The sequence below is a fragment of the Cervus elaphus genome, chromosome 15, assembly GCF_910594005.1.
Source record: "Cervus elaphus chromosome 15, mCerEla1.1, whole genome shotgun sequence".
Lineage (NCBI taxonomy): Eukaryota > Metazoa > Chordata > Mammalia > Artiodactyla > Cervidae > Cervus > Cervus elaphus.
In genome coordinates, this window is record NC_057829.1 from 38851852 (window position 1) to 38866890 (window position 15039).

Below are 15039 nucleotides of genomic sequence, written 5' to 3' on the forward strand. Positions count from 1 at the left end.
ATGATTCTCCAAGTTCTCTTTTCTCTTGTTGGAGCAAGTGTTGCCATTCCAGGTGGTGGAGCCTTCATCAACTTGTGTCCCTGGGTGAATAAGAGAGCAGGACCCTTTCTCCATCCTTATTTCCCACTCACTAAAGTTGACTCCATGAGAGCAGGAATGTTTCTATGTTAAGCCACTGATATCTGGGAGCTGTTAGCACAGCATAAGCCTAAGCTATCCTGTCTACAATGCCCTTATAATCAAATAAAATATGCTCCAAAACTTGTAAATTGATTTCTGTCTCTCTTGTATTATATGACAGTTAAAAGTTTGCAACTCTAGTCTTCTAAACACACTGCTGAGTCTCTTGATTAATAGCATAGCTTAATAGCCACATCCACTTCCCAGGATTAAATTTCGCTTGTCTGCCTTTTGGTACCCTGTAAGGTTGCAAGTCTACATCAAGTGACCTTCTATGTAGATCAGCAGGAATATAACCATGTTGCAGTAAAAAAAAAAGAAAAGACATCATAGAGATGTCATGATTCCGCCAAGCTCCAGACAAGTCTTCCTAGGGCCACATGCTGTGGGAGCACCATAGTATAGGCTGGTCTTCAGCATCTGGGAGATTAGAAATTCTTTTCCCAAGACTCTAAGAAGACATTAGGTTTACAGGGACTGACTTATAGTAAGCAGACTCATGTACCAACAGACTAATATATAAACAGGACATCATTTTATTTTTTACAATGTGAATGTGTTTTTTCCAATGACTTGAATATTCATGAGCACAGTCCAGGATGATTCTTCTCTACAAGAGCAAACCAAGGAAGACAACACACAAAGAAAGACTGACAGAAGGGGTACTGGAGGCTGACCATCTTGGGAGCCATTCCATTCAGACCACTAAGGTAGGTCTTCATGAATCATTGGGAAGTCGAATCTTTTTTCGATCTTTTTCACACACACACACACACACACACACACATGCACGCACACACATGCACGCATGCAGGCACATACACACACACAATATTGGATAAATACTAACACATTTTTGCTTTCAAGTTCCTGATTTTTCTGCAAACATGGTTCAATAAAACTGACTACATGTTAGTTGGGCCAGTAATTGTTCAATCTTGATTGGCTCAGTCAGTCATTTAGAGAAAACATCTTTATCATTTCAACAGATGGCTGCTTTAATCTACCACACTTAAATTTGTTCTGATTTGGGGAGTGCCTGTCAGTCTCATATATCAGACAATTAGAGTTGAGTCTTGAGTCTCAAAAGGCATTGCAGAATGCCTTTACACATCTAAATTGATGGGGAGCCAAATTCAGCCTGCCACCTGTTTTTGTAAATAACATTTTCTTTGAACTCATCCATGCTCATTAACTTGCATATTGTCTGAGACTGCTTTCACACTCGAGAGATGAGTAGCAGCAACAGAGCTTAAAGTATCTCTTATCTGGCTTTCTTTACAGAAAAAAAAGTTTGCTGACCTATGATATAGACAGTGGCTTCATCATGTTATAACCAAATAATTTCCCTAGCCAATAGCAATGGTTCTCAAATTATAGTCAGTTGTACCCTCCAGGTGATGGGCAGGAAATACACATATATGAAAATCCCATGTTCATATGCACTGGTGCTCTCGTGGTTCTGACCGCAGGTTTCACTTAGCTCGAAAAAAACCCATTTCCATAGTAAACCTGCTATGGGTCACACTGCAGAGATCAACATTGAATAAAGACTCTCAGCCTGTCTGGAACATTATCAAAGATTCAGATCCTCCAAGAATATGTATCACTGTCCTCTATAAATTATTCAGCTCTTTGGGCTTCAGTTTTCTTGTCTGTTAAGTCAAATAGCCCAGGCTTCGAAACAGGTCATTTTGAAGATCAAAATGAGAGAAAACAAGAAAAGAAGTTGTAAGGTCATCCATCATAAGGTCTTTCGTAAATGTCATAGGAAGTAGTTCAGAAATGATTGCTTTTTATATTCAGCAAATATTAAAGATGATACAGGGTCTCAGATGACACTAACAAAATAGCTTCCGGTGCATCACTTGCTGTCCCCAGTTTCAAAAAGCTGTCCCATCACTTGCTTTCCTCAGTTGTTAGCCAAAGGCCTTGGCACCAAACACCTTGGATGTTCTCTTCCAAGAGAGAAGACAGTCCTATAGACAACACAGAACGCTGGTCCTTCTGCTGGGAACATCTGCCTGCTCCTGTGCACAGAGACTGCATCTCAGAGGTTTCCCACCTTTAAGCAAACTGAACCGGAATCCTCCTTTGAGGTGGCTTATGGAGTGACCCAGGAGGCTCTGAGACACCCTCAGGAACTCAGGTTAAGTTTCAGTTAGAATCACAAAGAGTGCTACACGGGGACAGAAGCGAGCTGTGTGCCGGACAGTGTCGGGTGCACCAGGCCACCCGCCTCAGGATCTCTCAGATCCCTTCAGTCTCAGATTCTAAGTACATGAGCAGTAGTCTTGTGGGCATCATCCAAACCTCCCGAATTTACTAAAAAATCAGATGATTAGAATCCATGAGTGTCCACAGTGAGGGCATGGTGTTTGTCTCTGGATGTGTATGTGTGTGACTGTACAAATGTAGAAAATGGATAAAAAGATTAAACGTGAGTGCCTACGAGTTAGCATAAATGTAGTCAAGATGTAGTATAGGAAGTAGTAAGGACTAGCAACTCTGGAAGCAAGTGTGTGGGCTGAATGCTAGAGCTGCCACTTCCTAGCTGTGTGCTTGTGAGCAACATAGGTTAGATCACTGCTCAGCAAAGTTTGTCCTGCCCCACCATTACCTCTGTGGGAGAACTGTCCCTTTCTGCCCTGTTAAAAGCTTAGTTTTGGCCATTAGACTCATTTTGGCAGATAGAATATGGGCAGAAATGGCAGTGTTCAGGAGCTTAAGAGGTATTGTATGTTTTTGCTCATTTCTCTATCATCTGACATCTCCATGAAAGAAGCCTCCCCCAGGTAGCCACTGACTCTCCATCCTGGGCCCCAAGTAGGACACATGTAGCAGAGCCACCCCAATCAACCTGTAGACTGTGTGAAAATCAGCGCTTGTTGCCTTGTACCACTGCGATTTTGCCTTTGTTTGTTATGCAGCAAAAAGTGATACAGGCAAGTTACTAACTGCCCCTGTTCCTTCTCCAGGTAAGCTAGGAGCTGCTGCAAAGGACTGTCATAAGAATTAAATGCGTTAATATATATAAAGCACTTAGAACACTTCCTGGCACATAGTAAGTGCTTTTATAAGTGTTAACTGTTGTAGTTGTGTGTAAATGTAAGAGGAAGCAGGTACCTGGGTAGGTAAGAGTGGGTGAGCATGGACTCAGGTGTCAGAGTGGAGGAGAAGGAGGAGAGTGGGGGCAGGTGTGTAGGCAGCTGTGTGCAGAGAGGGGGACGCACGGTCCTCAGCAGAAGTACTCGTTGATCCGTCTGCTGGCCCTGATGCCCACGGCCTGAGAGTCCAGGCTGGAGCGAGCAGAGAGGAGTCTGTCGGCCTCACTGAGGCTGTGCTGGGACAGATCCTCCGAGCCGTCCTCGCTGTGGCCCAGCCTCTCCAGGTTGACGTAGGCACCTGTGGCCTCGCCGGAGCCCCTGGTGCGGCACTTGCGCCAGCGCCTCCGGACGGCCCCGCAGCAGACGAGCAGCGTGAGCGGCAGGGCGATGACGGCGGCCACGCTGATCACCACCACGTTGATGAGCCGCTGAGTGGCCTCGGCGTCCACCACCTCGTCGGTGGAGAAGATGACGCACTGCTCCTTCCGGGGCACCAAGCCCCGCACGCAGATGCACGCCACGTACTTGACCTTGGGCACCAGCCCACGGATGGTGACGCTGGTCTTCCCGGGCGGCACCAGCACCCGCCGCATGTCGCGCTGCCCAAAGACCGCGTAGAGGACGCTGAAGGCAGTTGTGTTCCCAGCCTGGGGGTCTTTCCACACCAAGGTCACGCTCTGGTAAGTGTCCCCCACCACCTTCAGGGAGCTCACCGTCTGGGCCTCCTGGGGGCCGGCCGGCACGTCCGAGTGCTCTTCTGGGGCCCTCATCTGGAAGTGCTGGAGGAACAGCTGCTCCTTCGTGTTGGGCGCGGGGGGCCCGGTGGCCGGGACGGCAGGCTCAGGGACGTGGGGCGCGTGTCTGGCCACCATCTTGTTATACGCGGCAGCTTCCTCCCCCTCGCCCGTCCTTGCCCACAGCGCCCCGGGGCCCCCACTGCGTTCCGTGAATGTCTGCGGTTCCGTGACGACCAGGGAGATAAGAGTCTCAGAGGCTCCCAGGAAGTTCTTGGCCTGACAGATGTAGTCTCCTGAGTCCAGGTGGGACACGGCAGGCAGGCCCAGTAGAGCCCAGCTCGTGCCGTCACTGGAGACTTCCCGGTGCACTGCAAGGGGGAAAAGAGACACATGAGGGAGAATGAACAGCCCCATCTGCCCCAAGCTTATTTACAGCCAAGTTCACAGCCCCTGGATTGTGTACATTCTGCCCAACACCCGAGAAAAGACTGGGCTTTATTGAACTTTTTTTAGATTGGCCAAGGGAATGGAGATCAGCTGGGATTAAATCTGGGGACACCCAGACTGGGGTATGGACTTCCCTGGTGGCTCAGACGGTAAAAGCCTCTGCCTACAATGCGGGAGACCCGGGTTCAGGAGACCCTGAGTCGGGAAGATGCCCCTGGAGAAGGAAATGGCAACCCACTCCAGTACTCTTGCCTGGAAAATCCATGGACAGACGGAGGAGCCTGATAGGCTACAGTCCATGGGTCGCAAAGAGTCAGACAGGACTGAGCGACTTCACTTTCACTTTTCAGACTGGGGCAGAGCATAAGAATGATCAACCATCTAGATCTGAGATGTTCCAGTACTGTCTTTCAGGGCCCTGATTTCTGCAGAGCTAACCCCTCAGAGGCAGTGGGCTGATAAGTTGGGGATGGGGGTTTGCATGCACCTGAGGCAGAGGACCTCTACAAGTGCTCTGCACACCCCTGCCTGGGCCCACTGCCGCTTCCACCAATGCATCTCCAACTTTTCTGTTTTAGGTGAGTGGAACTCCTCCACAGTTTTGTTGGTACGTTGATTTCAAACCCACAGCCCTAGAGCAACACTTGCCAACCTAGTTGAGGGAAACAGAGAAGAAAGCTGGGAGGGATGGGAGGTGTTCTGGTCAGAGGCCAAAAAATGATGCCTCCTCCATCCTCTTTCTGCATGTAGGTGGGCTGTGACTCCTGCAAACCCCTTTCCCCAATTCAGTGCCAGGAATGAACCATCTCTGTCTACACAGCCAAAAGGGCACAGGCTAAGGACTCCCAGTTCCTCCTTGTATGAGCTGTGTGGTGTAGACCAAGCATTTAGCCCCTCAGGGCCTCAATTTACTTATATGCAAAATAGAAGGATAATCAGGTTGTTCTTTAAAGTTCAGTGACATTATGTACATAATACATTTAACACATGAACTCAGTAGATGGTAACTCCTAGCATTAATTACTTCTAGTGATACTGGCTTCATATTTACCACTTAGAAACTTATTGTAAATATTAAATACACTAAGAGATTATTAGAGAAATGCAAATCAAAACCACAATGAGGTACCATTACACGCCAGTCAGGATGGCTGCTATCCAAAAGTCTACAAGCAATAAATGCTGGAGAGGGTGTGGAGAAAAGGGAACCCTCTTACACTGTTGGTGGGAATGCAAACTAGTACAGCCGCTATGGAAAACAGTGTGGAGATTTCTTAAAAAACTGGAAATAGAACTGCCATATGACCCAGCAATCCCACTTCTGGGCATACACACTGAGGAAACCAGATCTGAAAGAGACACGTGCACCCCAATGTTCATCGCAGCACTGTTTATAATAGCCAGGACATGGAAGCAACCTAGATGCCCATCAGCAGATGAATGGATAAGGAAGCTGTGGTACATATACACCATGGAATATTACTCAGCCATTAAAAAGAATTCATTTGAACCAGTCCTAATGAGATGGATGAAGCTGGAGCCCATTATACAGAGTGAAGTAAGCCAGAAAGATAAAGAACATTACAGCATACTAACACATATATATGGAATTTAGAAAGGTGATAACGATAACCCTATATGCAAAACAGAAAAAGAGACACAGAAATACAGAACAGACTTTTGAACTCTGTGGGAGAATGTGAGGGTGGGATATTTCAAAAGAACAGCATGTATACTATCTATGGTGAAACAGATCACCAGCCCAGGTGGGATGCATGAGACAAGTGCTCGGGCCTGGTGCACTGGGAAGACCCAGAGGAATCGGGTGGAGAGGGAGGTGGGAGGGGGGATCGGGATTGGGAATACATGTAAATCCATGGCTGATTCATATCAATGTATGACAAAACCCACTGGAAAAAAAAATAAATTAAAAAAAAAATATTAAATACACTAAGAGAACACTTTCTACCCCAAAGCCAGTGTTTCATTCCTCTCGTGTGCGCCCTGAGAATCTACCAGTCTGTGGCTGGTGGAATATGACAGAACAGGTTGAGTGCCACGATCATCATTGAAGCCACTGCCCCCAATGCCCACGTCTGGCTGGAGCCCTCCAACTCCATTCAGACAGGACGGGTGTAGAGAGCCTTCCTTAGCCCTCCTCCTGGCAAACCTGAACCCCCTCCCCACCTGTGTGACCCACCCGTCCTAGTCTGGGATCTCAGCACAGTGGTCCCTGGAGGTCACACACCTGTGCCATTGAGTGGGTGCCCGTTGGCCCTACTCCAGCTCATCTCCGGCCCGGGGACCCCAGTGGCCCCACAACGTAGCAATACTGTGCTGCCCAAAGGGGACCTGATGCTGGTCATCCCTGGACGGAGCTCCGGACTCTGGCACTTCCTGAGTTCCAGCTGGCTGAAGACCACTCCAGCCAGGCTACGTGGGCTGGCACACCTCAGCCTGGCCTCTATGAAAGCCAGGTTTGGAGCCCAGCCTTCTAGAAAATGGACCAGGTCGTAGAGTCGGCAGTCACACACCCAGGGGTTGTCCTGCAGCCCTACAGGGGTGAGAAGGAAGGCAAGAGGTAAGCCCAAGGTATTCAGATCCCCAGGCCCAGCGCCCCTTTCCCCCCAGGGAGGACAAGTTACGTCATGATCTCAGAGTCAGCAGAACTGGCCTCCAGGCCCAGCTCCTTGCCTCACTGGCTATACAACCTTAGGTCTGGTTCTTCATCTAGAATGACAGCATTGGGAATTCCCTGGCAGTGCAGTGGTTAAGACTCCATGCTTTCAATGTAGGGGACATGGGTTCAATCCCTGGCGGGGAACTAAGGTCCCACATACCACATGGTGTGGCCAAAAATTTTTTATAATAAATGAATAAAATGAAATAGAATGATAGCATTACTCCCTTTTCTGGGTTGCTATAAATATAAATAAAGGTAAGTCATATTAAGCACTGGGTGAGTGGGACAGCATCATGCATGGACACAGGAGCCCGGCCGGCTACGGTTCATAGCATCCCAAAGAGCCAGACACAACTGAAGTGACTTAGCATGCATGTATAAGCAGGACAGCATATGGACAAAATTGGCAGTTACCACTGCCACTGTTGGACTGATCCTCTCAGACTACTGGCCAGGCAGTGGGTATTTCTGTAAAACCTGAAATATGCCAAAATCTATTTCTAGAAATGCTTCATTACCCCAACCCTTGACACCTATCCCCCCAGTATAAGTGTACTTTCAGCATCACTCCAGCAACGAGGGTGGATGTTCTGAGCCATGATCCCTTTGACACAGGCTCAAAAAGACAAGAGTGAGGATGACAGGAAATCAAATCCTGTTATAGCCTCAGCCCTCTTTACTTTAAAATTTAACATCTTTATAGAGCTGAAGGCAGGTTACTGCACCCACCCTATCAAAGAACTTTCAATATAGAGAGAGGTATCATGTGTCCTCAACCCTGAAACACAATTCCTTTTCATATGTTTGCATTTCTTAAATACAAAATGAATCATATAATGTGATATCCTTCTGTCCTCCCCAGATTGTTATTAAATTTGATAGTGTCTAATCAACAGCATATAATATATTTACATAGGTGTATTTGATATATTTGGAGGGGAAAATGTCAAGGGTTGGGGACAGTGGATTCAGACCTGCTTGTATATCCATGACTCTGGGGTCCTTTAGAACACTGGATGGAAGGCACTAGTTTATTTCCCACCCCCCAACCCCATTCCATCCTGGTGACTGCTATCCTGTGTCACTGGTTAAATGCATTTTATGATACCTCTGCATCACAAGAGTCATCACTGCCCAGCTCTGGTAGTCAGCTCTCTGACTTCACTTGTTACAACAGAATCCCCAAAGAATAAATACAAATGGCAAAGTGAAAGGACAATGAAACTTTCACCAGTCAGATTGGCAAAAGTTAAACATTCTGTCCACTTTGATTGTTAGCCTCATGCAGGAAAAGATGTTCATCCATCTTGTTCACTGCTGTATCCTCAGCACCTAGAATGGAGCCCACACATTGGCTGGCTGAGTTACTCAAATAACCTTGCTGAGTAAACACACACATGGGTGGGGGCAGGTAAGAACTGGCACTTTAGAGACCATGGTTAATATTAAAACATCTAACTTGTGCACTCCATGGACCCAGAAATTCCACTTCTCTAACTATTCTAGAGAAACATTTGCCTCCGTGCACAAGAATGCATTGTCAAGAATGTTCTCTGCAGCACCACAGGTATTAACAAAATAAGGGAAGCAATCTAAAGGCCCATAAAGGGAGGAATGGTTACATAAACTGTAGTGTAACTGTTTGATGGGGCTTCCTCCGTGGCTCAGTGGTCAGGAATCGCCGGCAATACAGGAGACTCTGCAGGAGCCTTGGGTTTGACCCCCGAGTCGGAAGATCCCCCAGAGAAGGAAATGGCAACTTGTTTGGAGAATCCCATGGACAGAGGAGCGTGGCGGGCTACAGTCCACGGGGTTGCAGAGAGTTGGACACAACTAGCGACTAAACAACAACAGTAATAACTGCATGTGGAATATTATGCCAAAGTTTTAAAAAAATGAAGTTGATCCATTTGTGGTAACTTACAAAGACCTCCAAGACTTATTGCTGGGCGAAAAAGTGCTGTTTTTTACGTATAATATGATGAAATATTCCTAAAGTTTCTATGTGCATGTATGTATGTTTATGCATGTGTATGTAAATGTATTGTAGAAGAGAGGGAACATGCAAATAAACATAACAGTGACTACCTTTTAGGAGAGGGAGAAGGAATTATAATCAGAAGAGGGCACTACATACACACACACACACACACATATACATACATACACACACACATATATATTTAGTTCAGTTCAGTTCAGTTGCTCAGTCATGTCTGACTCTTTGCGACCCCATGAACTGCAGCATGCCAGGCCTCCCTGTCCATCACCAACTCCCGGAGACTACCAAAACTCATGTCCATTGAGTCGGTGATGCCATCCGACCATCTCATCCTCTGTTGTCCCCTTCTCCTCCTGCCCTCAATCTTTCCCAGCATCAGGGTCTTTTCAAATGAGTCGGCTCTTCCCATCACGTGGCCAAAGTATTGGAGTTTCAGCTTCAACATCAGTCCTTCCAATGAATACCCAGGACTGATCTCCTTTAGGATGGACTAGTTGGATCTCCTTGCAGTCCAAGGGACTCTCAAGGGTCTTCTCCAACACCACAGTTCAAAAGCATCAATTTTTCGATGCTCAGCTTTCTTTATATACTTAAAGGGCATTCAAATTTGATTTTCAAATAAACAATGTCTTTCCATGTAAGTACTACCATATACAGTGTTCTTTACTAGGTAAGAAAGTCTGTAAAGTACATAGCATTGGAATGGGTTTGCTGTTCCCTGCCCCACTTCCAGGGACGTGAGGTGTCTAAATTTTCCCTGTTTGAGAGACATTCCCTCGCCTCAGGGCAGGAGCTGCTCTGAACCACTCTTAAGATTGCTCCAGCCCCCAGTGCTGTACCCCACATAAGCCAAAGCATGTTTAGGGGACATCTGTCTCTCTAATGATACTCCTCATCCACTCCCCACCACCCCACTCTCCAAGACTCCACCAGGGTTCCCCCACCCTCCTGGGACAAGGGGAAAGTCCAGAGCTGGGGTGTGAACTGAAACAGTCTGGCCGGGAGCTTGAGCTCCTAACCCTACCTGTCAATGAGTGCCTCTTAAGAGATGCCATTTCTTACCTAGGACCAACCTGGCATGGTGACCGGGAAGGAAGGGCCCGGTGTGCAGGTGAATCCAAGTGGCGAGCAGCTCCTGCGGGAGCCTCAGCAGCTGGTTGCTGGAGAGGTCGAGGAAAGTGAGGTTCCGCAGGAAGCGCGCGGCCTCCGGCGGTACAGCGGAGAGGCGGTTCGCCTGTAGGTCCAGCAGCCGCAGCTGGGGGGCGTCCCTGAGCGCCGCCCAGGGGAAGACGGCCAGGCGGTTCCCGGGCATGCGCAGCTCGCGCAGGCGGCGCAGGCCCCTGAGCATCAGCGCGCTGAGCTCGCAGAGGGCGTTGTAGGGCAACCACAGCTGCTCCAGGCGGCCCAGCGTCTTGAAGGCTTCCCCGGGCACCCTGCGGATGGCCGTCCGCTCCAGGCGCAGTTTGGAGGTGTCCGGAGGGACAGATGCTGGGGGCAGAGTCATGTCAGGGTCGTTGCACACCACTGTCCTGGACACAGAAATGGGAGTATTTGAGCAAAGGTTCTGTGGAGTGGGCCCGGTCCCCTGCCTGAAGGATCTCAAGCTTGAATTGCTATGTCCCCTTACAGCCCATACCTCCTGCAGCCAACGAAGAATGAATAGTATTTAGAAATCCTGAGACCGTCTTGTGTACTGTCACATTGCATCTATGAATTGAAAGGGTTTGTTTGTTAAATTATAGCTCAGTTTGCATTGGCTTTTCATTAAATATGTGTATATATATATAGCAATGGCATCAGTTGTGGAAGCCATACAAGAGATGCCTCAGGCCCCTCCTGACTCTGAGGGACCTTGAGATGATCAAGGTGTTTAAAAGCTGGAACTTTGCAGTCTCACAGGTAGATTAACCTCTGGGCTCTTTGCTTGCTGGCTGTGTGCCCCTGAGTATATTATGTAACCTCTCTTTTCCTCAGTTTCCCCAGAATAATAGACTCCTCCTCAGAGGGTAGTTTGGGGGGTTTTAATGAGGTCATATGTGTACCAGCTCTGCAATATCTGTTCCCTGTAGAAACCAAATTACTATTGACCAATGTTTTAAGTTTTTGCATCTAGCACTGCAGTTCCATCAGGTCAGTCTTACCAGCTCCTTCCCATGCTGCTTCTGCCCAGACAGTGACTTCTTAAACCTCATTCTATCAAGTTTGACACAAAAGCAGAGGATAGAGAGAGAGCAGGCGGCAGTCCCTGCTCTCGAGGAGCCTCCAATTCAGGACTCTGTTATACACGATCACTGAGAGCAGCACGCCCACATGTGGTGAAAGGGAAAGATTCTTAAGAGAGTAAAACTTGGAGGCTGGGCCTGAGGGACTCAGCCCTTGTGCAGCCCCCGTTTCATCTGGAGGACGTCTCTGCTCACACTGCAAGAGGTGGGGGGGTGGGGGGGTATTCTTCGTTTTACTAAGAGAGGTTGTACTCTTATAATGTCATAACACATGGCTCATATCAGCCTTCCCGGCACCACACAGACACACAGGCTCCACCAGCATCCTTCAGCTTAACTCACATACAGTCCTCAAAAGTCAGTTGGGCTTGGCTAGTTATTGTCAATGTGCCCACAAAAGGCCTGGTTACTTCCACCCACTCATATTCATTCTTCAGATGTCCATGGAACTCCTGCTGAGCGATGAGTATAGTAGAAATTCAGAAGAACATCAGACTCCCAGCCCCTGTCCCTGTACAGCTTATAATTTAGCAAAGAAAGAAAAAAAGCATTGGAGGCAATGATATCTTCAGGGATAATGGAAGCTTGGGTGTTGCAGGGAGGTAGGTCTGGATGTAGGTGGAAGGAAGGGAGTTGATGGGAAAACACGTGCTGGAAGGGGGAGAAAACAGTCAAGGAAGGGATGAAAGAAACCAGTAAGAGCCCAACACAGGCTGACAGCATGGCTCCTGGTGGGGCAGAAAGGCACGAAGGATGTGCAGATACATCTTTCCAGGTGTCCAGACTCACCCTCCCCCCAGGAAACCACAGGGACCCATAAGTGCACACAAGCTTTTCATGATCGGGGAGCATGGAGCACAGGCAGGCCCGCCAAGGGCTCAGATGTAAAAACTGGGCCCTCCAAGAGGCCCGAAGGCATCTGAGATGCTAAAGGAGCCTTAGTCTGACTGTACCACCTGCCTGTGGCCACTGGGGACCTCAGGATCCTCTACAGCCTTTCATGGCCTCATGTCCCCTCATAAGACACTATGCAGATGGCCTTGGTGCCTATTAGATGTGAGACTTCTGGGCAGGTAGAATCGATGGTGAGAGCTCTGGCTTTACAGGAGGGATGACCACTGGCTCACTTTAGGGGCCCTGAACTGCCCTTGGAATTTCATTTTCCATCCTAAAGCCAACCTGCTATCAGAAGCCTTCCTTGGTCCCTGCCCATGGCAGCATCACCAGGTAAGGAGAGTTCTGGAAGTAGAACTGGAGCTCCAGGCTCTAGGGCCAGCTCTGATGCTGTGCCGCTTGCAGCCCTCTGCTCTCTGTAGGCTGCAGGGAGGCTCTTTGTCGCCCTGATCACACTGTTCTTGTGTGCTAAGTCGCTTCAGTCTTGTCTGACCCTTTGCAGTCCCATGGACTGTAGCTGCCAGGCCCCTCTGTCCGAGAGATTTTCCGGGCAAGAATACTGGAGTGGGTTACCATGCCCTCCTCCAGGGGATCTTCCTGACCCAGAGATCGAACCCGCATCTCTTATGTCTCCTGCATTGGCAGGCGGGTTCTTTATCACTAGCACCACCTGGGAAACCCCTGTCCTTGGCCATAGGGCATTTCTTGGCCTGCTCAGGGCTCAGCCCTGACTTCCCTTGGGGAGAAGATCCTTACCTCTGATGATCCATTTGAGTTGGAGCATCACAGACTTGGCCTGAATATGGAGCTCTTTCTGTTCTTCAGACCACACGGGGTATCCTTTCTTGGGGGTACCTCTCCATTCTCTACCTCCCACCACACCCAATCAGCCTGGCACCCACTGGTAAGATCATTGAAAGAGTTGTACTGATAACATTGCTGCCCTGATCAGAAACCATCAGTGGCTCCCCAACCCTCATCTAAGACAAGGGGGAAAGGGAGGATGAAATTCCAGAAGGTTAGAAAGATGGTAAGAAAGACCCTAGGCCAAGGACTGAAATCTTTGAGCAAATTGGGAAATGCAGCAGTCATTAATGGAGTGTTGAAGAGGTCAGAGAAAAGTTAGTTTAAAGATTGCCAAAGAGAGACAGGGAATAAGCCATGGGGGAAGAGCAAGGGTCCACAAACCACGGGGGCCTTGGGAACATCCCAGGAGGGGGCGGAGGAGAGGATGGAAGTGCTCTCCAGGCTCAGATGGAAGATGGGGAAAGTCAAAGAAGAGACTGAGGGTGGAAGGGTCCTTGCTTGCAATGGAATGGACACTCTTGGCCTTTCCAAGAGCCCATAGAATGGAGTCAAGGCTGAAATTCCTGGAGACTGGGCCAGAGGGGACCCTAAGTGGGAAAAGCATGAGGAAGCAGGTGGTCCCATCATGGGTGGGGTGGTAAATACCTGGGATATGATTTGGTACCCCCAGGAAGTGAGGAAAGAGAATGGAAGAGTCCTGGGGAAGAAGGAGCTGGGGAGATAGCGAGGGGATAGTCAGGGGCAGGAAGGAAGGAGAGGAAACAAGTAAGCGGGGGGGGATTTCCTGTGCCGTGAAGGAAGGTTCCTCTCTCAGGATCCTGGCAGAAGACTCAGGGAGGATTTCCTGGAGCTGGCACCCCTGTACCCCACCCCTGCCCCCTGTGTATAGGTACCTAGTATCCCCACTCCATCCCCAGGGTAGAGGTACAACCTGCTGACTGGAAGAAAATGCAGCACAGACCAGCCCATGAGACCCTTGGATCTTGGTGACCAGGGAGATGGAGGGTTCACCCAGCCATGGTCCTAGGACCCTGCATCCAACCCCTCCCAGCCCAGACTAGCTGGGAGAGCCTCAGGGGCTGAGCGCCCCACCCCCCACACCTGGTGCCATACCTGGCTTTGCTGCCATCGCTCAGGACATGGAGGCTGCAGCTGCATTGAGAGGGGCAGGCACCCTGGGCCTGTGGGGGCCCTCCGAGGGCCAGGAGCCAGAGCATGCCCACCGCCACCCTCATGGCTCCTGGCTTCTCTGTAGCCCAGGCAGGGGCCTGTCCCTCACTGCTCTGTCCTGCCGGCCCAGCCAACCCAGCAGCTGCCCACTGCTCATCGTCTGTCCACACCCCCACTTGAAGCCATCGGATAAGCACAGACAGGCTGGGGATTAGGGAGGGGAGCCCTGGCCATGCACTCAGCGGCTTATTGCTTCCTGGGATCACCCAGTCCTGAAGATGGGGGTGGGGGATCCCCTCTCATGGCAGCAGCCGCAGGCCCAGAGATGCAGGGCACAGCCAGAGGTGGGCGGTCACCCAGAGGGGCAGGTGGCTGCTGGGCTGACTGGCAGGGCTGCCCACCTGCAAAGCCACTGCATGCCGGCCAAGCTATGACTGCACAGACCCCACAGGGTGCCTGGGCTCAAAGGAGATGAAGACAGAACCGGCCTCTAAAAAGGGCCCCTGGAAATTCTCTCGGTGACATTATCTTATAGTGAAAAGACAATGAGACAAGGCGGTGAAGGCATTAGAAAGAGCCCAAGCTTCAGGCTGGGTCAGCCAGGTTCAAATCTCAGCTCTTCCGTTCACAGGCTGTGATCTTGAACAAGTTACATGGCCTCTCGTGGCCTCTGTGTCCTCGTCTATCAATGGGAAGTAGCGTTACTCTGCTCAGGGTGCTTACGAAAATTAAACAAGCCACGTTTCTCAGACCTTGACAGCCTGCGGGAACAGAGGCTTCTTGGGAGTAG

The 15039-nt window shown here is 49.4% G+C and overlaps 1 protein-coding gene across 1 annotated transcript; it reads right to left on the reverse strand.

Moving 5' to 3' along the window:
- Positions 1–710: 710 nt before the first annotated feature.
- LRIT1 (leucine rich repeat, Ig-like and transmembrane domains 1) lies at positions 711–14394 on the reverse strand. Its single transcript, XM_043926324.1, has 4 exons — positions 14193–14394; positions 10219–10685; positions 6720–7025; positions 711–4392 (listed from the first exon to the last, which is right to left on the reverse strand). The coding sequence occupies exons 1-4, from the start codon at positions 14312–14314 to the stop codon at positions 3419–3421; spliced, it is 1869 nt and encodes a 622-aa protein (XP_043782259.1). The 5' UTR covers positions 14315–14394; the 3' UTR covers positions 711–3418.
- Between the last annotated feature and the right edge of the window lie 645 nt (positions 14395–15039).